Source organism: Lottia gigantea (assembly GCF_000327385.1).
Source record: "Lottia gigantea unplaced genomic scaffold LOTGIsca_84, whole genome shotgun sequence".
Classification (NCBI taxonomy): domain Eukaryota; kingdom Metazoa; phylum Mollusca; class Gastropoda; family Lottiidae; genus Lottia; species Lottia gigantea.
The window spans coordinates 1,168,626-1,192,718 of NW_008710779.1; the positions used below are offsets into that span (position 1 = coordinate 1,168,626).

Here is a 24,093-nt window from a genome sequence, read left to right on the forward strand (position 1 = left end):
AATATTTGTATCCATTTGAGGTTAGATCTAGGTAGTTGTTTCTGCAAATATATATAACTAAAGATCATGAATTCATGGCCATGATCTGAATTTTGATTGATAGGTGACTATATCCTTAACAGTAGACTTACATGCATACTTGCTTAGAAGTTTTGATGACTTGGTATCCATTAGAGTTAGGTAGTAGTTTCCTGCAAATATATTAAGCTAAAGATGATAATCTGAAATCTTGCTTGATTGACGCAAATTTATTCAAATTGATAATAAATTCATACTTAGGTTTTTAGTTGAGATCAGTGTACTTAAAAATGTAGGAAATTTTATGGTCGTTTTGATGAACTTTAGCAATACAATAAATCAGTTTCTGGCATTTTTGCTGATTTATTTAGTGATCTGGTTGCATCTCATGATTTTGACCATTGTAATAGTGGCAGGTGTCACGCAGACCATGCCTTACTCTTTTTGAAACACCTAATGGTACTTATCATGCTTGTATGGATTTTTATTCCGTTTTATTTTTGTTATCTGAATTTATGAATTTACCTGGTTGATTGTAGCCATTTTGAGTGTTGCCAAGGACCTTACTTATTTGATAGCAAGGGATCAGGAGATGAAGAAAGGCTCTGTGCAAGAGTTCTGGAATGTTTTTCTCTTTTTACTTAATTATGTGATTCCCAGGGACTTAAATATGTGATTACTTACATGATATACCAAGAAGTATTATATTGAAATTACTATTATTGTTAAATGATTTCTTACTTATCCATAATAAAATATATAGTTGATAGATAATTATTGTGCTTCTTGCATCCTGATTGTAGGGCTAATTTAATATTGTTTTGGCTCTTTTCTTTTTTACTGTCAAATCCTGAACCAATTGTGTAATGATTTATCCTAATTTACCTCATCAAATACCCTTTCTAAATTGCGTCAACGTACATCCCATAATTCCTCAATTGAGAAGACCAGGCTTGTGCAACCTTTCTGCAACGGTGGGACACATTTGGGGGATGCCAGTGGTAGGCAGTTGGCCGCAGTCCATAGGTTGCACAGGCCTGAGGTAGACAAAACATTTATTTAGCAGATTAGTTGATATATTTAAATAGCTTAGATGTCCTGCAGATAGATAGCAAAAGAAATTACCACGAAAAGAAAAAAAAACTGGAAACAAAGTTCTTGGATGTGTATCTAATCTTACTGATGGTACCTTGTGAATTTGGTTATTTGTAATGGTTGTTAAACTTTTAACTTTGAATGTCATTTACACACAGTAATATCTGTACAAATTCAAAAGAATAATCAATGTTTTTGCAATACTTTTCTCCCAGTGTACAACACTATGTGAGTTTTTGTTAATTTATTGAAAACAGTTTTGTTTTTTCCATTAATGTCATTAAAGGGAAGTAATACTTGATTCATTGAATTTATTTGGTTATAAATGTTTCATAAACATTCTGATTTTCATCATTTTTAATGTTACCATAATTTCAAACTCTTCTTTACGATTCACATTTATAAATATTCCCTGGAAATAAGTGTTATTTCACAGTCACAATTTATTTTGCCCAAAAGCTTCTAAAAGAATTTACAAATATGTTTCATGACAATGTTAATTGCCTAGGTGGATTGGGTGCCAAGATTCTTCCAAAATGTGACCCTACGCCTGAGTAACTTTGTATAAGCTGCTTGGTTGAAATCAAGAAGAAAATACGGCTTTGTATATTGGTTTGATTTTGGCCATTGGTCTGGACCTTCACCATTGGGATTTCTGAAAATACAGATCGGCGAAAAAATCATATCAGGGACCAAACTGTCATAATAATGACAGGTTAACAAAGTTTTTATGTGCTTTCATACATAATTAACTACATGTACTACCATATAATTAATTTTTGCTTTGTAGTTGCTATATACTTAAAGCCCTTGTCTATGATATCTAATTTTCATTATATACGTTTTGTACCCCAAACTTTCACTCTGAAACTTCGTCGTAATAAGACCACATAACATGTCCAAAATAAGTGTCCATTATCAAATAGGTGGACTTTTCAAAAGACATCATAAGTTGGCAACCCACAATCAAAAAATTTTGAGATACGTCAGCTAAGAATATTTTGATACTTACCCATATCTTGCAAAATTACTCCAGTACTTCATAACTAATCGTGAAAAATGTATCTTCTCATCGGAAATGCCTTTCAAAGGAGGCCCGAACACGTATTCTAGTTCGTCTGCGTGGTTTGCTCCTTGAAGCCATGGGAGAGAATGTCTTTTAACTGGTTTATGAGTGAAATAATACTGATATGTCTTCTTCATCTTGGTCAGCTTTGTATGATACTCGACCGTTTCCACGGTGGGAGCTTGAAGAATAAAATCACCGTACATCTCTACCATTTTCACGGCTTGGTCGAAATCAGAGATCCCATCAAATGAATACATATACGTATTCGTAATATTGTCCAGAACCTGATCGAAACTATCATTGTAATAATCTCTAGCTATGGCCAAAGCTATGTGATCCTTAAAAATCTGCCGTGGAACCCCCTTTGGTAAACTGATATTGTACTGCTTAACGTATGCTTGTAGAGGACCAACAGTCAAACTGCCTTCCTGTGCATTAGTTCCAACCATCAAATCAATGTTCTTGAAAGGTACGTCATCTCTGTCTAGAACATTCCGAGGGAAATCGAGCAGGAAATCTCCGTCAACCACTGGACCAATAATTCTTCGATACGCAAGAACACCATAATCGCCTGCTTTGATTGAAGCGTCTAACACTAATGATGGATCTTTAGACTTAAAACACTGCTTGAATGCTTTCGTATCCCAACCACCAGATGCGTTAAACTGAGTGCATCCCAAATAATCACTGATCTTCCTAGAATAATAGATTGGATCATACGTCATTCCAATTGGTGAAACTGCCACACCACTCTCAGAAATAACTCTGTGAAAGAGCCCAACATTGTGCGTTGATAACATGTGGGCACCTGTACTGTAGGCACCGGCACTTTCACCAAACATGGTTAGGGAAGCATTATCACCTGCAAAATTTTGAATATTTTCTTTGACCCAGATCATAGCTTGGCGCTGGTCCCAGAGGCCATAGTTACCCGGAATCTCATTGTCCATTGTAGATAAAAACCCATAAGCATCCAGGCGATAGTTGATAACAACCACAGTGACATTTCCATTAGCTGCTAAAGCGGTACCATCATACATACTTCCATCGCCGAACATATAACTACCGCCATGGATAAAGATCATAACTGGTTTTATCTCTGTAAGAGATCGGGGAACATAAACGTTCAGGTAAAGACAATCCAAGCTCTTGACTGGATTTTTATGAGATGAAGAACCTCTTTGAACACATGCTGATCCATATGTAGTAGCATTCAAGGTTCCGTGCCATGGTCCAATTGGTATTGGCTTCTCTAGCATCAAGTCTTGAACTGGAGGTTTAGCATATGGAATGCCCAGAAACTTGTAAACAGTTGTACCATTGTATTGGAAGGTTGTACCCCGAATTCTACCCAATGGTGTTGTAACTATTATTCCTCTAGTCACTGACCAAAACTGAATTGATGATACAATTAACAAAATAGCAATCTGAAAAAAAACCCATATTCTATGATTGAATTTTTCACCATTATCATCATTCATTAAATGTTTCAAGGCAGGTGGTCCTGCACCTAGATATTTTATTTAAGAAAATAGTAAATAAAAAAATTTTTTTATATCAGTAAACAACCCATAAAAGACCAGACGGACACGCTAGAGAACAAAATCGGTAATGGGGCCAATTGTTGCACAAATGTGCACATCTAGTGACATGAATTATAGTCATAAAGATTGAAAACTTACTTTTAAGCCAAACATTTTGAATGATAATAGACTAGATTCTCTTGACAACAAAAATACGAACGCTGTCTTTATCTTTGGACCACGAGATTACATAAGCTACTTAGTATACAATCACAACTTTCATTTAACGAACTGTCGCTTCTTGAATATTTTACTAGATAAGACGTTTATATTGATTATGTCTGTTGAACGAACTCTGTTGTGGAATAGTTGGTGATGGTAGTTGTGGTGATCGTCTCTTACTTAATATGACCACAGCTGTCACTATCTCTCCTGCGAGCTATTTCATACCTCCACATGGTTCTATATGAACGTTTACCGTCGATAATCATATCCATGTATTTTTCAACGTATTTTAATGTTAAACGTGGTTCGTAGATAAGATCGAAAATGTTATACGTCGTGCTTTAGTAGCCGATTCTAATCAAATAAACAGTTACTGTAGCATATCTGTACGTGGTATGGTATAGTCGGATATTCCCGAAATGTTTCTCGACGGAATTATAAGCTTTCCGCTGAAATTGGCGTATTGAGGCGGTAACTTTTGCCACCCATCCACCCCTCGGGCCACAACAATTCCGCAAAGGGACTCCGGCATATTCCTCAGACAGACAAACCGGGTTGAAAAAGTTTCAGAGTAGCAATTAAGAACTTAACTCGCTCATGTCGAATCGGTACTCACTCTACAGTACATCAGTCTGTTGTTGACCCAGATAAACATATCGAATAAAATATTTTCGTGACGGTAGGTGTAATACGACGAAAGGGACAGTTTCGGCATCCGTTTGATCAATGGCACATTTTTATCTACGTTAATCAGCAATAGTATATGCACAGCTCGCCGTCTAAATTTGGACTTTCAAATCCATCTGTATCCAGAATTCTCCGCGTTAGATATTTAAGAGATTTGAGACTCTGCCATACATAGAAAAGACATTTATAGAAATAGAAAATGAAATTCCTAGTTTCAAGTATTTATGAAGGAATTGTGCGATTTTATATATTCTACTATATACTTATGAAGATTATTTACATATATTCAAGACCCAAATCAATCCCCCTAAATGGCGATACCGTGCCTTAATCAAAACTTTCCATTTGTGGACGAAGTTATTTGGTTATCTTATGCGTAACATCATCGCCACATGTGGTGGCTAGTAGGGCAGTTCAGTCATACAATGCTATACTTTTATAGTAACTTACTCTGCAAGAAAATATTCTCTACTTGAACAGACATGAAAATGATTGCGTAATTGTGAGGAAGGATGCAACAGATTCAAATTACGTAGGATACATTAGGATGGATGAGTTTAGCTTTAAAACACGGCCAGAAGCACACTCACTCAAAGTTTTTTAGGGCATATGTCGTTCAAGATACAGAGCTAAAAGTTCTACGTGGTGTGGTTATATAACAGAATGAAGGTGAGTTTAATTCTGTATTCTATATTGCTATGTTTTGTTATATTGTCATAAGATAAAATCTATCACAAATATGACACAGGTATGGCAAAGCATTTCCAAGATATTTATTTGTGATAGGTATCCCAGTGTGTGACGTAGTAAGAGCGTGCCTCTATTTATAGTAACTTTGGGAGTAATTGATAAAGATGAGAAATCTACTATTTCCATAGTCATTGTCTAACTTTAAGGCAAAGCACTAGTTCACTTGAATTCAAGGTGATATTTTGTGGCACTGTGCGAATTCGAAATACTGAATTAAATGAAAAGACCACAACTATGCGCTGTTCAAAATATTTAAGCATTGTATTGTATGTTTCTAATAAAAGAAATCAACCCATTGCCGAAATGGTTATGAAAATCCGAAAGAGACAAACTAAATTTGGAAACGTACTTGGTAATAAATTTTGGCACAATCTTTGGTAAATTGTAATTGTTGGTCCTCTTTCTTACAGTTGCTGATACTTTTGTCGGTCCTTCTTGCACTTTGTAATACTCAAATCTACCGGGGAACAATGTCAAAAGCTACTCCACCCGTCGGTGATATGTATGGTAGAACAGAATATTACGATGGCGTCAAGGTTTTACAGTTTTTAGACGTTCCTTATGGGGAAAGTCTTCATTTTGATAATATTTTGCTCTCAAGACCACTTCCAAAGACAGGAATGAGAAGGGAAGATGAGCAGGTTATCTATTTTGCTACAGGCCACCTGTGGTCCTGTCCTCAATCACCACCATGGTATGGATTTGGGAACACCCCAGTTACAAACCAGAGCATTGACTGTCTTCGTTTGAACGTTTATGTACCCAGGACAATGAATCCCAAAACTCCCAGAGCAGTGATGGTATTTATTCATGGTGGAGAATATCTTTATGGACAAGGCATGAGATATGACGGATCTCTACTTGCCGTTCATGGTCATGTGGTAGTGGTCACAATTAATTATAGAATCGGTGCCTATGGATTTCTCTCGACGAACGATTCTGTTCTCCCAGGTAACCTTGGACTTTGGGACCAACTCCTGGCTTTGAAATGGGTCAAAGACAATATTGCTGCTTTCGGTGGTGATAGCAACAGGATTACAGTGTTTGGTTCAGGCGCAGGAGCGTACAGTATCGGCATGCAACTGCTCTACGAGAACAATACCGGTCTTTTTCAGAGAGCTATTTTGCAAAGTGGCGTCGCTTTTTCTCCTCTTGGACTGGTGCATTACCCACTGGAGTTTGCTAAAAAATTTGCTGTTGCCTTAGATTGTGGCGATCTTGCCCTCAACGCAACGGATTTTTCTCGGAGACTTAAAGACTGCGTAGTGTCGTTAAATACATGTAGTGAGGTCCTTGAAGCAACATTGAAAGCCAAACAATTTGATATGCTTACATACAAAAGAGCTTTAGGACCAGTTGTGGATGGCGAACTCTTGAAAGATTATCCTTATAAACTCGTCAAAAGCAGGGATATTCCGTTCAGCAATGTTGATCTTATGGTTGGAACGAACAGTGCCGAAGGGGGACAGGCCTTTCATCGGCTCGGATTTTATCAAGATTCGCATAACTTTGATCTTGATAAGGGTGTTCCAAGAGAAGTCTTCAAAAATCTTTTTGTCAAATCGATCATTAGAGACTACTTTAACGGTTCAAAGGATGTCGAGCAGGAACTTCTCATTAGGTATTCTGGATTGTGGATCTCAGATATTGAACAGGCCAGGAAACTTGTTGCACTGTTCGGAGATTTCATGCAGCATGCCCCGTCAGTGAAAACACTTAGGCATCATGCTAAACTAGCAGCCGGTAAAAAGACATACCAGTATTATTTTGCGCACGAACCGACAACAACTAATCGAAGAAGACCCTGGTTTCAAGGTGCTGACCACGCAGAAGAATTGACGTTTGTGTTTGGGCCGGAAGTGATGTACCCTCCTGGAACAAATGTGTCAAAGGAGGAGAGACAGTTTTCTCGGACAATAATGAAATATTGGTCGAACTTTGCTAAGACTGGGTAAGTATAGTATAGTGTTTCTTTCCAAATTTCGAGATGTGCAGATATGCAAATAATTGCCAAATGTAGCAAAATCCTGAAGCTGGTGTTACTTTTGGGCAATTGGATAGTTCTAGGTTCTATCGAAAAGCAGGACGAATTCTAATGTGGACTGTCAGAGCATGCTCAAGAAAGCTTCAAGCTTTCACCTTTGCCACACCCAGCGACTAGCTTTTACCGTTATCCTGTAACGTTTTGTAACTATGTTTTCATTTTCTATTGCAGAAACCCAAATCATGGATCAACGAACGAATGGAAAGAGTTCACAACAGAATTTCAAAATTATATGCATCTGGATTTTACCCCAAAACTTAAGAAGAATCTTAGATCGACGAGTATTGAGTATTTTATAAAGTTTATAAAAGAAGATAAAGATGTTTCAGGGGCAATAACTCATGGAATACCCAAAATATTGTTAGCATTATCAGCTCTCATTTTGCTGTATTTTGCTTATGAATAAATTATCATACCTGTTTATGTACGAAACTTATGTCCAAGTTTTCATTATCCATTGATCTAAGGATCTGACGAAATAGTTATGCATCTCATGTTCTTGTCTTATAATATTCATCCAATCAAATGATCTGGTCAATGATAAATTCTCTAACTTTACTATATATTATGAGGAATTCTGTGATATTCATTGTTAAACATTGACTGTTCATTTTAAACATTGTTTCTGATTGGTTAGAATAAGATGTAACATCTTTTGGAGCTAATTTATTAGCAAACTGAACATGATTCAATGACTATTTGTGTCAGATCAAAGATGACAAGAGTATTGACCTGTGGACAAAACACGAAACAAAACATCCAGCTCTGCGTTTGAATCAGATTGGTAAAAGACATTGACTTGTAAGACTGTTCAATCTGAGTACAACTGGTATATTTTGGGGATCTATTCGAGCGAAAATATTATAGTAAAGAGCATAACGGATAACTAAATAGTGTACGGTCAGTCTAAAATTGTCCAAATAAATCTCGCGGATGAATGAACAAAATTTTCTGAAAACCGAATGCTCACCCAAGCAAGGGTTAAGTCCCCGATTCACTCAAAGGGTAATAGAACTATAGTTTCTTTTAAAATAGTGCATAAGACTTGCAGGCGAGAGAAATTTGTAAGAGCTGGGTCGAATCTTATTTGAATGTTCTAGACAACGCAGATGGTGTTGGTAATGGTGTTCAATGCAATATCATCGAATTTGTGGCGTTATTTTTTTTGAATTTTTCCATTTTCCAACATCATCTTTTACTTGATGCTGTCGGAAGTGATTTGATCCATGGATAAGATCATACATTCAGTGATTTCACAAGGTGCCAACACTGAGAGTAGGGAGATGGTTGGTTGTCTGAATCTTCAATAAGCTGATGCAGTAACTGCATGTCTTGATTTGTGGACGAGAGCATTGTCTGAATTGTAGAAGCACCTCTAAACATTACGGTATGTCAAATTTGGACCCTAGGTTAATAATGCTTTGCCAACGACTTTTTCGATATACCCTTGTTTATTCTTGGTATATGGGCGTATATAAAACGTAACCGTATGTTTTCGTTAAAAACCATTATGCCCAAACATGTTATAGTGATTCTCTCCTGTTTCTGGACTGTTAGGTAGCGTAAAATCAAATACAAATAAAAGTTGAAATGCTTAAATAATCTTATTGAATAAGTCTTGACATGTTTATTAGAAAGGAAAACATCCCATAATCTTGTTATCGTTATGCGAGATCATATTTTTGTCTGAAGTCTCCAGTTTGAGAGATGTCATTCAGTTGTTGGCTGATTTGTCCGTTTTCCTACTAGACGGATGAATTAGATTGCAATTATGGCCAACATCCATGAGGTAATTATTATATTTTTGTGCTTTAATATGTCTATATCGATCTACAATTGTTGTATTCTGCACTTTTTTAACAGTGAAAATTTTGTATTGTATTTTTGCGCTTACGTTTTAATTTTTCTTTTGTTTTTTAACTTAATAAAAACTTTGGTATATATATTTAGAATAGCAAGATTTTGCTTTATACTTGTGGTCTTGAGAAATCTTAAATAAGATATTTTAACACATTTTGTTCTCATCTTACAGTTGCTGATACTTCTGTCAGGCCTTCTTGTCGTCAATAATGCCCAAAACTACCAAGGTAACGTGTCAAAAGCTACTCCACCTGCAGGTGATATGTATGGAAGAACAGAATATTACAATGGAGTGATGGTTCTTCAGTTTCTTGGCATTCCGTATGCAGAGAGTCCAACTGAGGATAGTGTACTTTCAAGACCACTTCCTAAGACAGGTATGACAGGCGAAGATGAACAGACTATATATTATGCTACAGATCATCAAGGATCATGTCCTCAATCACCACCATGGTATGGATATGGCAACATCCCAGTTAGAAACCAGAGCATTGACTGTCTTCATTTGAACGTTTATGTACCCAGGACATTGAATTCCCAAACTCCCAGAGCAGTGATGGTGTTTATTCATGGTGGAGAATATCTTTACGAGCAAGGAATGAGATATGACGGATCTCTACTTGCCGTTCATGGCGATGTTGTAGTAGTCACGATGAATTATCGACTTGATGCTTACGGATTTCTCTCATCCAACGATGCTGTAATCCCGGGTAATCTTGGTCTTTGGGATCAACGCCTGGCTTTAAAATGGGTCAAGGACAATATTGCTGCTTTCGGTGGTGATAGCAACAGGATTACAGTGTTTGGTTCAGGCACAGGAGCGCACAGTATCGGCATGCACCTACTGTACGAGAACAATACCGGTCTTTTTCAGAGAGTTATTTTGCAAAGTGGCGCTCCTCTTACTCCTCTTGGACTGGTGCATAACCCATTGGATTTTACCCAAAAATTTGCTGTTGCCTTAGCTTGTGATTATCCCAACGCAACAGATTTTTCTCAGAGACTTAAAGACTGTGTGGTTTCGAAAAATATTACTGAGGTCCTTGGTGCCACATTGAAAGCCAAACAATTTGACATGCTCACATATAGAAGAGTTTTGGGTCCAGTTGTAGATGGCGATCTCTTGAAAAATACGCCCTCAAGACTTATCAGACGACCGAACATTCCATTTAGAAATGTTGACCTCATGGTTGGAACGAACAGTGCAGACGGAGGACAAGTACTTCTTAAGCTTGGGGTTTATCAAGATTCACATAACTTTAATCTCGATAAGGGTGTTCCAAGAGAAGTCTTCAAAGATCTTTTTGTCAAATCCATTGTTAGAGATTACTTTAATAGTTCAAAGGATGTCCAGCAGGAACTTCTCAATAGGTACTCTGGATTGCGGATCTCCGAAATCGAACAGGCCCGGAAACTTGTTGCACTGTACGGAGATTTAATGCAGCATGCTCCATCAGTTAAAACACTAAAGCAACACACTGAATTAGCACCAGGCAAAAAAACTTTCCAGTATTATTTTGCACACGACCCAGAAACTACCAATTCAAGACCCTGGTTTCAAGGTGCAAACCACGCAGACGAACTTGCGTTTGTTTTTGGACCAGAGGTTATATACCCTCGAAGAATAGAAGTGTCTGATGAAGAAATCCAATTTTCAAGGAGAATAATGAAATATTGGTCAAACTTTGCCAAGACTGGGTAAGTGTTTTACTCAACCCTACCAAAATATCAATGATTTTCTACCTATCTCATGACAACTACAATGCCTCTCTAGAAAATGACTTCCCACCAATCTAATGACCTCCAATATCTCACTACATTATTTTCCTAGCAACTGACTTCCCACCAATCTAATCACCTTCACTATCGTCCTGGCAAATGACTAACAATATCTCCCTAGAAACTGACTTCCCATCAATCTAATGACATAAAATATCTCACTACATTCTAATCCTAGCAACTAGCAAATGACTTCTCACCAATCTAATGACCTAGTACAATATCTCACTAGTAACTTACTTTCTATCAATCTAATGACCTACAATATCTCACTAGAAACTTACTTCCCACCAATCTAATGACCTAGTACAATATCTCACTAGTAACTTACTTTCCATCAATCTAATGACCTACAATATCTCACTAGAAACTTACTTCCCACCAATCTAATGACCTAGTACAATATCTCACTAGTAACTTACTTTCCATCAATCTAATGACCTACAATATCTCACTAGAAACTTACTTTCCATCAATCTAATGACGTACAACAATATATCCCAATTAACCGTTCTTTGTCTATTTGTGTGTATTTCTAAAATTTCCATCTTAACTGGACATTATTTTTTTTTTTTTTAGGAATCCTAATTATGTGTCAGAAGATGTATGGAAGGAATTTACATCACGTTATCAGAACTATATGTATCTTGCCTTTACACCAAGACTTCGAAGGAACCTGCGATCAACATCTATCAAATACTTAATAGATTTAACAGAGAAAAAGGAAGACTCAGGGGCAATAACTCATGGTGCTTCTGTAATTTTGTCAATTGCATTATATTCCTTTCTTTTAGTAAACTTTGCTCATTAAAAATTTTAGATTTAAAGGGGCATTCTGTTTTTTTCCCTCAAATTTATGGAAACTAAATACCAAAATCTAGTGAAATGTGTCTCTGGACAACAAGTTTTTGGTAAAAAAAATACTCCCCTTAATTTTTTAAAACCAAAACTATTTAGAAAGTTTAAGTTTTTTAATTTGTTGTGATTTTTGGGAGGTGATAAAATATTACCAAACAAATTTAAGTAAAATTAACGTCTAATTGAAGAGAAATTCTAAAGTCTTTGTGAGGCCCACTTCTAAAACTAGTTCAAGCTGCTTAATTAACAATTACCGGTAGTCAACCCTTCAAAAATCTAATTTAGTTTGACCAAATAGATACAAAGATGTAAATAGCATATTTTAGAAATATTTTTGATAATAAAAATTTTCTCCAATTTGGAGATGTGACACTAAACTGATAGAGATTTTGAATAAAAATTTTGCAAAATGCCTTTTTAAAGGTATTATCTTGAGTTAATTTTTTTAGTGTGTAATTTATTGCATTAAATAATCACAATTAGAAAATGGGTACAGACTCCTTAACTAAAATGTAGTTCAATGTCCACTAGTTTTGATAGGTTAGTACAAAAAACATACACATTTATAACTTTATTTTTCTACCCAATTGAAACAGCACGACAATTTTTTAGTGTTAACTGTTCAACCTGTATCTGAAGTTAGCACTGTCAAGAGTAATCATGGTTATATATATCTGTGCTCTTGAGATACTTGAAGATAATGGTGGTGTATTAAGAAATGTAGATGTTGGAACCTCTTGTCGCATCTGCCTATGCTTTTATCAACCAACCCTATACTGACAAGCCAATCTTCAAAGGATAATGCATGATCACAAACAGTATATATGAAATGATGTAAGCAAACATGAAATGCAAACGTATTTTGAAAAACTTTATTTCTTTAAGACTTCTTATATACAAACATTTATGTCAATAAACCTTAAGCAACTTCTAAGGGTAGAGATCACATTAAATAATGGAACACAATCCAACAAGTGGTATAACATAAAATTGTGTTCCGTTATTCAATTTCTGAGAATGTAAACCAATTTTTACAAACAAAATCTCTTATAACATTGAGCCCCTGTGAAAGAGTGATCAATTGCAAAGCACAGTATGCTCATTAATTAGGAGAACTGTTTGCAGCTTAACATCTTGATTTGTTCACATCTCCTTTAGAGAGTCCACACAATTTTAATATTCTTATAGCTTACTTAGCACTGAACATTTAAATCGTAAATAATGTACATAACAAATCAGGATCAAATTTCCATTATGGGATCCTATTTACCATGTATATGTACAACAATTGATCCAAACTGCTTTCTTTTGCACATAAGATACATGCATACATAAAGAGTCACTGTGTCTTTAACTGGGCTTAGGTGTTTCAACTTTCAGAAATTTGGCTGTGTTGGAGAAATATTTCTGATTAGCTTCATGAATTCTCTTTTCTGCAGCTTGTGGATTCACAATTTCAAGACCCTAAAATATAAAAAAATTATATTTGGAAAACATATCCATAAATATCTGTTGAGCATTTGAGTCATGTAAAAAGATATGATAGATTCTTATTTTTACATGAACCATATTGCAATGTTACCATATATTTGGCATGAAAAACCTATTCCTCAATGATTGCTAGTAACGTCTGATTTTATCATGGCTATCATTATTGTATTTGTGGAAAATGTATTGATATTCGATCATGCTGGTCCTTGTTGTTGGATGCCAGGGTACTGAGATGGTTTGTTTCCTGTTTCAAGTAACATTCTGCCAAATTCTTGTAATTTTCAAACATCATTGCAAACAAAAATCTGGCCTTGACACCAATCTGCCTATCAATTTAGCCATTTTTCTGGCAGATGTGTTGATTTATATTACACAGTAAACAAACCTGTAATGGCGTGAAGGCTACACTAGAAGCTGTACCAGCAACTTGTTTTTTAACTGTAGTACTACCACCCCATGTTGATTGGTTACCTTTACTTAATTTTTGCTGCAAAAAAATAAAGTATTCAATATTAACTTGGGCATGATAATGTCAAAACCAAATCAATGCTAACAGAGACCTTATTGAAGCAAACTTTAGAATTTACATTGGCTTATTACATTTCTGCAAAGTTTGGGCTGTCTGGATAGTTTTAGAATAACTATGATCCCATGGCCGTCATTTTATCCCAATTTATGGGATCTTTAAGAAAGATGTCAAGTTGCAGATGTAGTATTTAGAAAAAGTTTTCTCTGAACAATCCCTTCAATAAAGTTAAATTTAACACAGTTTGGCATCAAATGATCCATAAGCAACGCTTGCTGTACATGGTGCTGGAAGCTGCCAATGTGGTAATAAGTCAGCTGTCCTGGCACAGATGTAATTTTCCAGTGATAAGATAAGAATTCCTTGAGTTGTAGTACGATTATTTTCCATGATGAGTTCCCAAAAAAGTTTTGATTGTTTACCTGTAATGTCTTGGAGATTCTAGCCTTAGTTTTAGCATCAACTGGTGGTCCTCTAATTTTACCAGAATTAGATTTACCTAGTGAACCAAGTGAAAAACCTAAATCCTCTTGATAAGCATCATCCTCAATCTAAAATAATAACATAGTTGGTTTACAAAGGGAGGGAATAGCCTACTTTCAAAAATCATGCACACTTTGGAAAACAACATTGTCTGTAAATTCAGCTGTTCATATACAAATAATGATTTGTTGCTAATTTAGATTGTGTTTAAAAAAACACTCATTTTAAAATCCAAAAACAGAAATCAACGAAACAATTCAGAATATGTATACAAATAACATCTCTGAAGTCCCAAAGGAGATTTGTAGAATAAATGCTTTAAAATAATATTGTAAACAAGTCCTGATGTACACTTACATCACCAAAGTTCATTCTGTTGGTGGCTTTTCTCATTTCAGTTAAACCTAGTCTATCTTTCATTCTTCTTGCTCTGAAAAATGCAATTTATCACACATAATTTTAGTTTTGGCTGATCAAGTTTTTGCATTTCTTAAAAATTCTGTGGCAATTTGAAATGTTCCAGCTTCAAGTAAAGCTTCAAATATATATGATGTATTCAAATTTTGGCTATCAAAGGATAAATTGGATTGCTAAAGGGGTCGCAAACTGCAAGTCTCAAGGTAATAAACTCATCATGAAACATTACCTTCGTCCACCTCGTTTCTTCTTGGATTGTTCAATAGGGGCTGGTAAGGCTTTAATAGTTTTAACTGGTGGAGGTTCTTGTAGTTTATCTAGTTTCTGTTCTATTTCTGCTCTAAGATTATCCCCTACAGATCCATCTGTACTCTCGTGGAAACTGTCAACTCTGGCTGCAAGAGTACATTTAGCTGCTACCAGTCTTGTAGCTTTCTTTCTTAAATCCTGAAAATTAAGATATAAAAATACATTAATTTTAAAAATTCAGCAATGACAGCCTTTTGACATCATGGTGTTTTGTAGCACAGTTGTCGTAATGTATTTTGCTTGGTTACGTCAAATTAATGGTGGTTGTGGGGTCTTATCTCAGTCGACATGATCTTAAATCAGTCATCATCACTTATAATTCCAGTCAACCCAGTTGTAAATGAGCAAGAGTAATGTGGGAAAGATCAATGCCAAGAGGTTTGGTTAAAGACCAACGGGTAGAAAGAATTGTAGAATCCCTTTAAAAAATATAGAGCTTTCTTTCATATGAAGTCATCAACAATATCTGAGAGTGGGAATGTTAATAACAACACCAAGGCAATAGCAGTATAAGTACTTATTTGATGAATTGTAGTGCAACTAGATGTCTGAATTTGATTCTGAACAATGATATCCATAGCTTTATTTGGCAACTTACTGGTGGTGTTTTCTGGACTATATCAGTATAATATAAGAAACCAGTATGAGGTAATATAGCTGTAGAAGAGAAACCAGACAATGTTCGTTTCTGTGAACCCAATACCATGATATTACATGCTGGCATTATTGATAATTTGGTTAACCCTCCAGCTACACCTAAACATAGAGATTGATACATTTCAGCCGTTTTAATTAAAAAATACACACTATTCACAAAAAGCAGTAGATAAAGTAACACAGTTGGATATTTTTTACTTATAAAAATACTGTGGCATTGTACAAGTCTAAAAAGAACATTTTTTCAAACTTTAGAAAGAACATTTTAGCAGTCCAAAAAGAACATTTTAGCAGTCTAAAAAGAACATTTAAGCAGTCCAAAAAGAACATTTAAGCAGTCTAAAAAGAACATTTTAGCAGTCCAAAAAGAACATTTAAGCAGTCTAAAAAGAACATTTTAACAGTCTAAAAAGAACATTTTAACAACAGTAAAACTGCATTCAACAAATTTAAAATGAAAATTTCAACAAGTCACCAAAGAATACCCTTTTCTCTAGCTCACAAGGAAAACAACTAATTTCATCTGAAAAATTGACAAGCTGTCTTGCAACATTATTTTTACAGGCTCCAAAAGATCATTTTACAAGTTGACAGATATTTGTTCAAGAGTTTTACAAAGTTAAAAAAATAAATTGTGTCTTACCCATCAATTTAGCAGCAATAGAAGCTCCTACTATTATAGATACATTAGGTGCTATAAATGTCATTTTAGATTCTACATATTCAAATATATTATGTTTACATTGGGTTAACTCTACTGCCTGAAAAATAAACACAGAATTTGGAAAAGTCATTTAAAAATGTTTTAATTAACACAAGTTCTTACAAATTAACCTGAGAAATTTGCTCCAATCAAAATATCACATTATATCAAAATATCACATTCTCTTCCTTTTATTTTTCAAATTGTATTTAAAATATCACATTCTCAAATTTCATTTCACATTTAAATATCACTATCAACCAAACCTTATTATATATCTTTAATTGTAAGAAATTTCAATATCACTTTTTCAAATGTCAATACAAATTTTATCAAAATATCAAGCTCTCAGAAATGAAACTATTTCGCTACAGAACAGAATGTGCTCAAAAATTATTTACCATATCACAAGCTTCTATAATAGTCTTTAATTCAGACTCTGGCAATCTAGATCTACAAATATATAAAACATACATAAATACACATATAAATATACAACCAAATACACCAATGGTGTATATTAATACAAATCAGAATAAAATGGTTTGCATACAGCAAATTAATCCAGATGTTTTAGTTTTTTTTAGTAGTGTATTCAATTTAGTTGTTCTTTATTTCATGTTGTGGTATTTGCATAGTTTTCAGTACTTTTTCGTTTTTCTAGTATATCCATTTACGTCAAAGTTTTCAGTTCTATTTCAGAACTACAATTATATATTAGTGCTATCAAAATAAAATAGAAATGTTGAACTAACCCTTGTGTAGTAGAGGCTGTAACACTGACAACCATAATAGTAGCTGGTGTTAATATTTCTTGTAATGCTTCATTATTCTTAGATTTCTCCATAATGTTATTACCCAGCTCCTATAATTTATCATTATCATTTCCAAGAGAGTTGAGGACAATACCAGAAACAAGACTGTGATATATTCATCAAGCAAGATGGTTGATAAATGCTCAGCAATAAATAGCAGATAACAGACAAATCAGATTTGAGATGTCAAATGACAACCCACCAATCATTGTTTATAAGATGGTAATTTTGAAAAAAAAGGCTGTAAAACTTGCAAACTTACAAGTGCTGAAAGGGTACTTTTTACATTAATTTAAGTACACGATTATATTAGTATTCACAGTTCCTGTGAAAAATTGAAAAAAAAAACAATAAGTTACCTTAACTGTAGAAATATATTCTAAAGCTGTAGGTACTAATGACTCTAATTCTGGAAATCTTTTAGAATAGGTATCTCTGACAAATTTGTGTATTACATCTGAAAATTAATAAAACCACACTCAAAATTTTAAGTTTAAATGAAAATTATGTTAAACCCTTAGTTTCATAGGTTTGCTCTGAATTTGAATCATAATGCAAAATTATTTCGTAAAAATCTTGTTTCATTAACAATACTTACTAATTTCATTGTCTATTTCAACTGTCATATTGTTAGCATCAACAATCAGTTTATATTCTGGATCAGATTCTACAGGACCACTAACTGTAAAATAACAGAAAAATTTAAACTTAAAAGATGGATAGTGTTACTTCTGCACGTCCAATGTTGATTCCAAAAATAAATTAATGATTTTTTCCAAATGGTATTACTTAATTGGATAGCTTTTAGGCATGTGTTGAATGTAGATGAGTATAGAATGCAAATCATTTAAGTCCAAAATATCAATCAGATAGATATCATAAACACTTACTTGCTTCACTTCTTGTCATTTTAGAATACTTTTCAATATTAGTTATAATATCCTTAAGCTGCAAGACCGAAAAAAACATATGAGGTAATGAAAATGAAATGCTGTTATTAAAAAGGATTAAGGAAACTCTCATAAAATTTGAGAGGAGTTGAAAAATTATCTTGGCATAATATTGTATGCATTTCTATGATATTCTTATTAATGTGCTAGTTATCAGCTTGCTGAGAGTCCACATTACCTCTTGACTACTCTGTAGTTTAGCAATGCTGTGGACATCATAGGCTGGCTTTTCTGTTTCCATGGCAACCTCCTGAATGTCTTCCACTTCAGGGATAATATCATCTTCTTCATTGTAATCAGGCCCCCCTTCCTCTAAATCAGCCAACAATTCATCTGCTAGAGACATCTTTAAGTATTATGTCCTGCTTCCTTCACCTAAAAAATAGCATAGAAATAAAAACAAAGTATGACATTATGTTTGCCTTTGACTAGCCTAATGTAGAACATTTATTAGGCTACCTCAACATATGTAAACAAAATGAATATGAGTCTGATAAAACTTATATTGGCCTAAACTGGTACTCTGTTGTTTTCGCTTATTGCTACACTAACAACAGGTAGGACCTAAATCTCTGTCAAAATGCTGACCCTGGAATTTGGCGAGGCATGGTTTATTTAGCATTGACAACTAGGAACATCAATGATGTTACTGGGATGTACGACATGAATTGCGATCAATCAATGCTAAGAAATCAATAGCTCCAAAGCTTTAGATGGAATGGGGGAGCAGAAACCATATTCTCGAACATATTCTAGGACGTTCTAAAAACAGTGTCAGAAGATAATACTCTGGGATGTCCTAGCGCTAAGATAGTTTCAAGAATACCAAACCTCTATCATATTGGTTAATTTAATCATTCCAATTTTTACTAATTCTTCAATTAGGGCTTAGAATCTAACTAAGTAAAATTTACTTTGAATATATGATTATTTGTCCGTATTGACATCTAAAATTCAATCAAGAAACCTTAATGTCCTGAAAAAGACCTGAAACTGGTAGAAATGTAGATGCCGATTGAGATCCAAGTCTAACGTAACAAATGCATTAAAAATGTTCACACACCCCCACCCCCCTTCTCTTTTCAAATACTCTTCAACTCTTCTTAGTAGGCCTACAAGACAGCCAAACGAAACCCAATCATGATTTTCATGCTACGGTTTTGTTTTTGTCCCCTACATATCAGACTTACCTACTTTTTGATTTACACTTTTAACCAACAATATTTAGACAAACAAAGTAAAAAAACAAACGAGTCTTTTACGATATGGAGGGCCTTTTCCTCCTTCAAAATAGAGAGTTTAAGACCATAACTATCTTTATTGAAACGAGAGCTCCTTTTCAAGGGACGTAATCGATTGTTAGTTAATTTAGGCAACAGTTAATTTGTTTTACCGCTTATGAGTGAAAGGATCTTAAACCGAATACTTTTTTATCTAAATTATAACCAACTGTAGGCCTTATTGTACACAAGCTATTATAATAACAATATAATGTAATAATGTTAGGAATTAGCACACCCATTCCGTTTTCAAAACAAGCTTATCTAATTTAGCACTTTCTGACGACAAGTTTATTGGCCTTTTGTCCCTCCTGATGGTAATAAATTCTATGCCTAGGCATTTTGTATTTTTAGAGAGAAATTAATTTAGGTGATTTATGTATTTAGCACAACCGTCTAACAATCATATAATGACATAATGCATTGTTTCTATATAACTCGATGGCATAATATTTTCATTTTTGCACCAGTTAGCCACACCCCCGACACCATTCATGCGGCGTCGTCCTTTTCTACCGAACGACGTGGAGGTTTTTATTTTCATGCCAGCCCTTAAAACATGTACATCATCATCAGAGGGAGTATATAGATCTGAATGCCAGTCTACCCCCTCCCCCTCCCATGTCAGAACTGGATCAGTCTTCAATCATTGCATCACAAAGGGGTCTAAATTGGCTAATCAGAATATGGGCCTACTTTTCCTGCAAGTAAGAATCGTTGACAAAAGCACCGATAATAATGATATTCGTTCTTGGAAGACGTTGTTCATAACGTTCCGAGACTGTAGTCACACCCACTTGCTAAATTGCAGATCAACCAGAAGTCGAATTTTCATTCTTAAAAGCTACACGGTCAGCCCAATCTAAGTGGGGAATGAAACGATAATAGTATATCATTTTCATAGGTAGGGCCTTATGAAACTATCATTTTCAAAAATAACTTTATTAAAACAAACATTGATATAGTTCGCTCCACTTGTAAACAAAGTGAAAATAAATATTCAAAATAAAGATAAAATAGCAAAAGAACTGAGGACTATAGTTGTACTTCTCATAAGAAAATCAATTTGGTCATGTCTTTACCAGTTTGGTGGAATGAACAAAGTAGTTTCCTTGTTTACATGATACTCATACCCGTAATCACGTCTTCATTATAGACTTCAAAGAAATTTTACTTGTCACAAGACAATTTTATAAATGCGATAGCAATTTTCACACTCACATTGCAATAAGAAGGCGAGATAACTCGACCCTTCGTTCAAAGCAGTTCAAGGCAGCATAGCTCAGCATAGCCCATGATTTAAAATTATAAAAATTCATATTTTGAAAGTGGCATCTAAGATTTTTTGTGCAGTGAGCAAGTCCCGAAATTGCCTAAAAAGACATTTTCAATTAGGTCAAGTTTCGCTTTTCGTTCTCGTTTTTGTTTCGTTAGGAGGGCAGTACCATTAATGGTTTCAAAGTTTGTTTGATGGAGATCAACGAGCCCATGATATCGTTTTTGAGAAAAGTTCACGCTGCATTGTAAAGTGACCCGTACTTTCTTGGTGACGACGCCATTTACGACTTCGGACGACTCCTCGTGTTGGTCTTCGTTGACGTAATTGACAACAGCTTCTCCGATTGGTTCCATAAGACTGTTGAGAATAATGAATTTTTCATTCTGCTTTACTGCTGCGATATTGAAGGCAAAACCTTCCGGGTGGCTGTCCGACCAGAAGTAGCAGTCTTTATCGTTGAGAGTATCACCAGTGAATGTCAGCCGTTTACCATATCCCATACCAATTGATTGAAGGCACCTTGCTTCTCCACCAAACATATACTTCTCAGAACCATTGTATCTGACTTTGTAGGGGAAACCAGGGGCTATCTGACCATGTACGTACACACCTGCAAAAATACACAGATTTTAAGAAAAGGCATTTTGAAAATTGTTTTTATATCTTATAATATTACACGTTTATCATGCCAGGTAGGGATTAGTGACGTCACAAATGCAGATAGCGGAGGAAGTATATTTGAATAAAGGGTTTGGTTCGGGTTTATTTTTCTGATTGCAAACCAGGAATGATTCACTATTTTGTTCTTTTGATCAACTGTTATCGGATTTCTTGTGATTCTTCAAATGTTTTTTTTTGTTCACATCAAAATTCATATTCTACTGCTGTACTACTAGACGTATCTACAGAAGGATATATGGATAAAAGGAATGTGTTTGTAATTCAGTGTTACCTTTCTACAGCCAGACTCTAGTTAGAGCTAGCAATAGAACTTGGAACTTCACAACTTCTCTGGATAATCTTATTGATTAGTAGATTAGTTACGAGTTTCGCCTCTATTATCAGAACACATCTGGAAAGTGTGTTCATGTTAAAGAAAAAAACATTTCAAAATCCTAGCAATAATACGCAGCCCTACGGTGAAATTTTAAGTGCGGTGATGTTTTGCCCTGCTCATAATTATAATGGCTTTTATTGGTTACATTATTGAGTAGAATTTGTAGGCTAATGAAAGAGTGTAAAGCGACCATAAAATGACCCTTGGTATGAAAACAATACCGTTAAATGAATTTGTCAGCCAATGTACAAAGGAAAAAGCCAGTTCTAAATAATAAGGGAACAAGGCAAAACATCTTCCCTACACTCAATAACGATCATTGTATAATGGTCAGTACAATGGTCAGTGTAGTAAATGGTCAGTAGTAAATGGTATATAAACTCAACACGTCAGATAAGGTTACTTGTTATTAAACACACGTGTATATTAGCCTATATTTCTATTCTCTCGTGCTGGGGCAGGGTCGGAACCAGAATTCACACCACATTTTGATTCACAAAGGTGCACGAGCAGATGGCACCTAACCTTTGATAAAGCAGTTAAATAACAACTTCGGTACACCTTTGATGAATCAAGATCATTACGCAAAGACTAGTATTGCATTTGAAAATTTTATGTGCTGCGGTAGGTTAGTTCTGCGAACCAACAAACCGGGCATATACTGGATACAGTGGGAAAGAGTTGAAATCCTACTGTCATGCCTTCGTTAATTGAACAAGAATAGCATCCGCCTCGTCATTTGTAAATCATTTGGAAGTATTGATTATGTCAGTTTGTTCTTCAGACGACAACTGGGAAAAATCGATATAGCTTCGTGAGAAATACAACATGTACACGTCATTATTGACAACGTGGGCTAATGAGATTCAATTCCTAGTCTATTTTTTCAAAGTTGTCCTTAAAAAGCAAAGGCGAATTAGGTCCTAAAAACGAAGCAATGAATACAACTATCAAAATTTTTTGAGGCACAAGATCTAGCGACTCGCATATCATACATATAAATTAGAAATGTAACGTTCCCCTTACAAAAGGACGCCTTTGGCCACTAAGATACTAAATAATTAAAGCGGTCTTACCTTTGACTGGAAGCTCATGGGACTTTAACCCTCTAATAGTGTATTCTATTGGGACGTCGTTGTGTTCGGCTCCATTCACAACCACGTCTGTAGTTTTTTCTGTGGATATCTTTGGCTTGAAAATATTTTCAACAACCTCTTTCAAATTTAGTTGGTTGGTAAGATTCGAGTTCGGAGTGTTTCCATCAAGTCGCATTAAAGTTTGAAGATCTTGCAGTCCAAAGGTAACGTAAGGTGCCAGACGTCTACGTAAAATGTCTTCTGACTGAAAACCTTGATCTTCAATGACTGTAGACATGTTAGAATTCATATTCATCGTGCTGTAGTTTTGGAAGATTCCCTGTCTGTAGTTGGAAAACGTTTCGTCGTCTGTTGGGTTTCCAAATAAATGGAAACTAATGTAGATTGATGGTTGAATATCGTGGAATGTATGTAGAAGAGTTCTTGAAGGATGGTCTTGGTAGTATATTACACTGGTCTGGTATTTCAGTGTCTGTCGCTCCTCGTACTCTGGAATCGATTTCTAAACTTGAAGTTATTCTCTCTCTCTCTGATCGACTCTCTTATCGGAATCAAAATTAGCTATTGAATAAATTAAACAATTTTGATATTGAAAATCGTGTATTATTAGCGTGAATTTTATCGTATTTCTAACTACCGTTGTATACAACTCGTGCTTTATAAGGGCATGTACATACCGTCGGGGAATTTTTCTACCAATCAAATATCACGCCAACAAACTACTTGATTTCTGATTGGTCGATGTCCACGCGTTTTCAACATGTTTCATTCAGTAATGGAATAGTCCATTTTCTAGAAATTTTCCACATTGCATGACTGGGGTAGCTGATTCAACCTAAGGACAATAAGGGTTAACTTTGCTTATGAATGGATATGAATATCGTAAAGCGTGAAATGAATTCCTATTAAATAGACGGATGACACATTTAAATGAAAGACACATTTATTATAAGTATGTGCCCCAAATAATGACCTACATATTTAAAAATTTCTGACTTTCGTAACTGCGATTTTAAATATTGGCGATATTGTGCAAATCCATGCAAGATTAAAATTAAGCATGCGCCCTATCGCAAATATTTTTGTTCTCCAACTTCTTGATTAAGTTTCTTTCTTCCTGA

The 24,093-nt window shown here is 35.0% G+C and overlaps 6 protein-coding genes across 6 annotated transcripts; 3 read left to right on the forward strand and 3 right to left on the reverse strand.

Annotated features, from left to right (window-relative positions):
* Positions 1 to 1,617: 1,617 nt before the first annotated feature.
* Positions 1,618 to 3,879, reverse strand: LOTGIDRAFT_169331 (hypothetical protein; the record flags this gene model as incomplete). Its single annotated transcript, XM_009067645.1, has 3 exons — positions 1,618 to 1,768; positions 2,126 to 3,609; positions 3,865 to 3,879. 3 exons carry the CDS (start codon positions 3,877 to 3,879, stop codon positions 1,618 to 1,620), a joined length of 1,650 nt encoding a protein of 549 aa, XP_009065893.1.
* Positions 3,880 to 5,987: 2,108 nt separating this feature from the next.
* Positions 5,988 to 6,578, forward strand: LOTGIDRAFT_133444 (hypothetical protein; the record flags this gene model as incomplete). The annotated part of the gene is made up of 1 exon (XM_009067646.1): positions 5,988 to 6,578. A coding segment is annotated over one exon (591 nt), but the record flags the coding sequence as incomplete, so codon positions are not given.
* Positions 6,579 to 6,803: 225 nt separating this feature from the next.
* On the forward strand, positions 6,804 to 7,322 carry LOTGIDRAFT_133409 (hypothetical protein; the record flags this gene model as incomplete). Its single annotated transcript, XM_009067647.1, has 1 exon — positions 6,804 to 7,322. The coding sequence occupies one exon, from the start codon at positions 6,804 to 6,806 to the stop codon at positions 7,320 to 7,322; it is 519 nt and encodes a 172-aa protein (XP_009065895.1).
* A 1,860-nt stretch (positions 7,323 to 9,182) lies between these two features.
* Positions 9,183 to 11,861, forward strand: LOTGIDRAFT_169333 (hypothetical protein; the record flags this gene model as incomplete). The annotated part of the gene is made up of 3 exons (XM_009067648.1): positions 9,183 to 9,200; positions 9,444 to 10,969; positions 11,630 to 11,861. The coding sequence occupies 3 exons, from the start codon at positions 9,183 to 9,185 to the stop codon at positions 11,859 to 11,861; spliced, it is 1,776 nt and encodes a 591-aa protein (XP_009065896.1).
* A 906-nt stretch (positions 11,862 to 12,767) lies between these two features.
* LOTGIDRAFT_222708 (hypothetical protein) lies at positions 12,768 to 19,528 on the reverse strand. Its single transcript, XM_009067649.1, has 14 exons — positions 19,450 to 19,528; positions 18,438 to 18,634; positions 18,200 to 18,257; positions 17,908 to 17,991; positions 17,669 to 17,766; positions 17,250 to 17,359; positions 16,896 to 16,947; positions 16,435 to 16,552; positions 15,733 to 15,890; positions 15,055 to 15,272; positions 14,766 to 14,838; positions 14,348 to 14,476; positions 13,785 to 13,886; positions 12,768 to 13,372 (listed from the first exon to the last, which is right to left on the reverse strand). Exons 2-14 carry the CDS (start codon positions 18,603 to 18,605, stop codon positions 13,259 to 13,261), a joined length of 1,482 nt encoding a protein of 493 aa, XP_009065897.1. The 5' UTR covers positions 18,606 to 18,634; positions 19,450 to 19,528; the 3' UTR covers positions 12,768 to 13,258.
* Positions 19,529 to 20,469: 941 nt separating this feature from the next.
* Positions 20,470 to 23,593, reverse strand: LOTGIDRAFT_236612 (hypothetical protein). The gene is made up of 2 exons (XM_009067650.1): positions 22,952 to 23,593; positions 20,470 to 21,428 (listed from the first exon to the last, which is right to left on the reverse strand). The coding sequence occupies exons 1-2, from the start codon at positions 23,265 to 23,267 to the stop codon at positions 20,875 to 20,877; spliced, it is 870 nt and encodes a 289-aa protein (XP_009065898.1). The 5' UTR covers positions 23,268 to 23,593; the 3' UTR covers positions 20,470 to 20,874.
* Between the last annotated feature and the right edge of the window lie 500 nt (positions 23,594 to 24,093).

What these genes read in the sequence shown, in the direction of transcription:
- LOTGIDRAFT_222708 (XM_009067649.1), bottom strand. Translation starts at nt 18,605, where the DNA reads ATGTCTCTAGCAGATGAATTGTTGGCTGATTTAGAGGAAGGGGGGCCT. An exon ending in TGAAATAGACAATGAAATTA is followed by an intron (nt 17,767 to 17,907) that starts GTAAGTATTGTT and finishes ATTAATTTTCAG; the next exon opens with ATGTAATACACAAATTTGTC. An exon ending in ACAGCCTCTACTACACAAGG is followed by an intron (nt 16,948 to 17,249) that starts GTTAGTTCAACA and finishes ATATATTTGTAG; the next exon opens with ATCTAGATTGCCAGAGTCTG.
- LOTGIDRAFT_236612 (XM_009067650.1), bottom strand. Translation starts at nt 23,267, where the DNA reads ATGAATATGAATTCTAACATGTCTACAGTCATTGAAGATCAAGGTTTT. An exon ending in CCATGAGCTTCCAGTCAAAG is followed by an intron (nt 21,429 to 22,951) that starts GTAAGACCGCTT and finishes GTATTTTTGCAG; the next exon opens with GTGTGTACGTACATGGTCAG.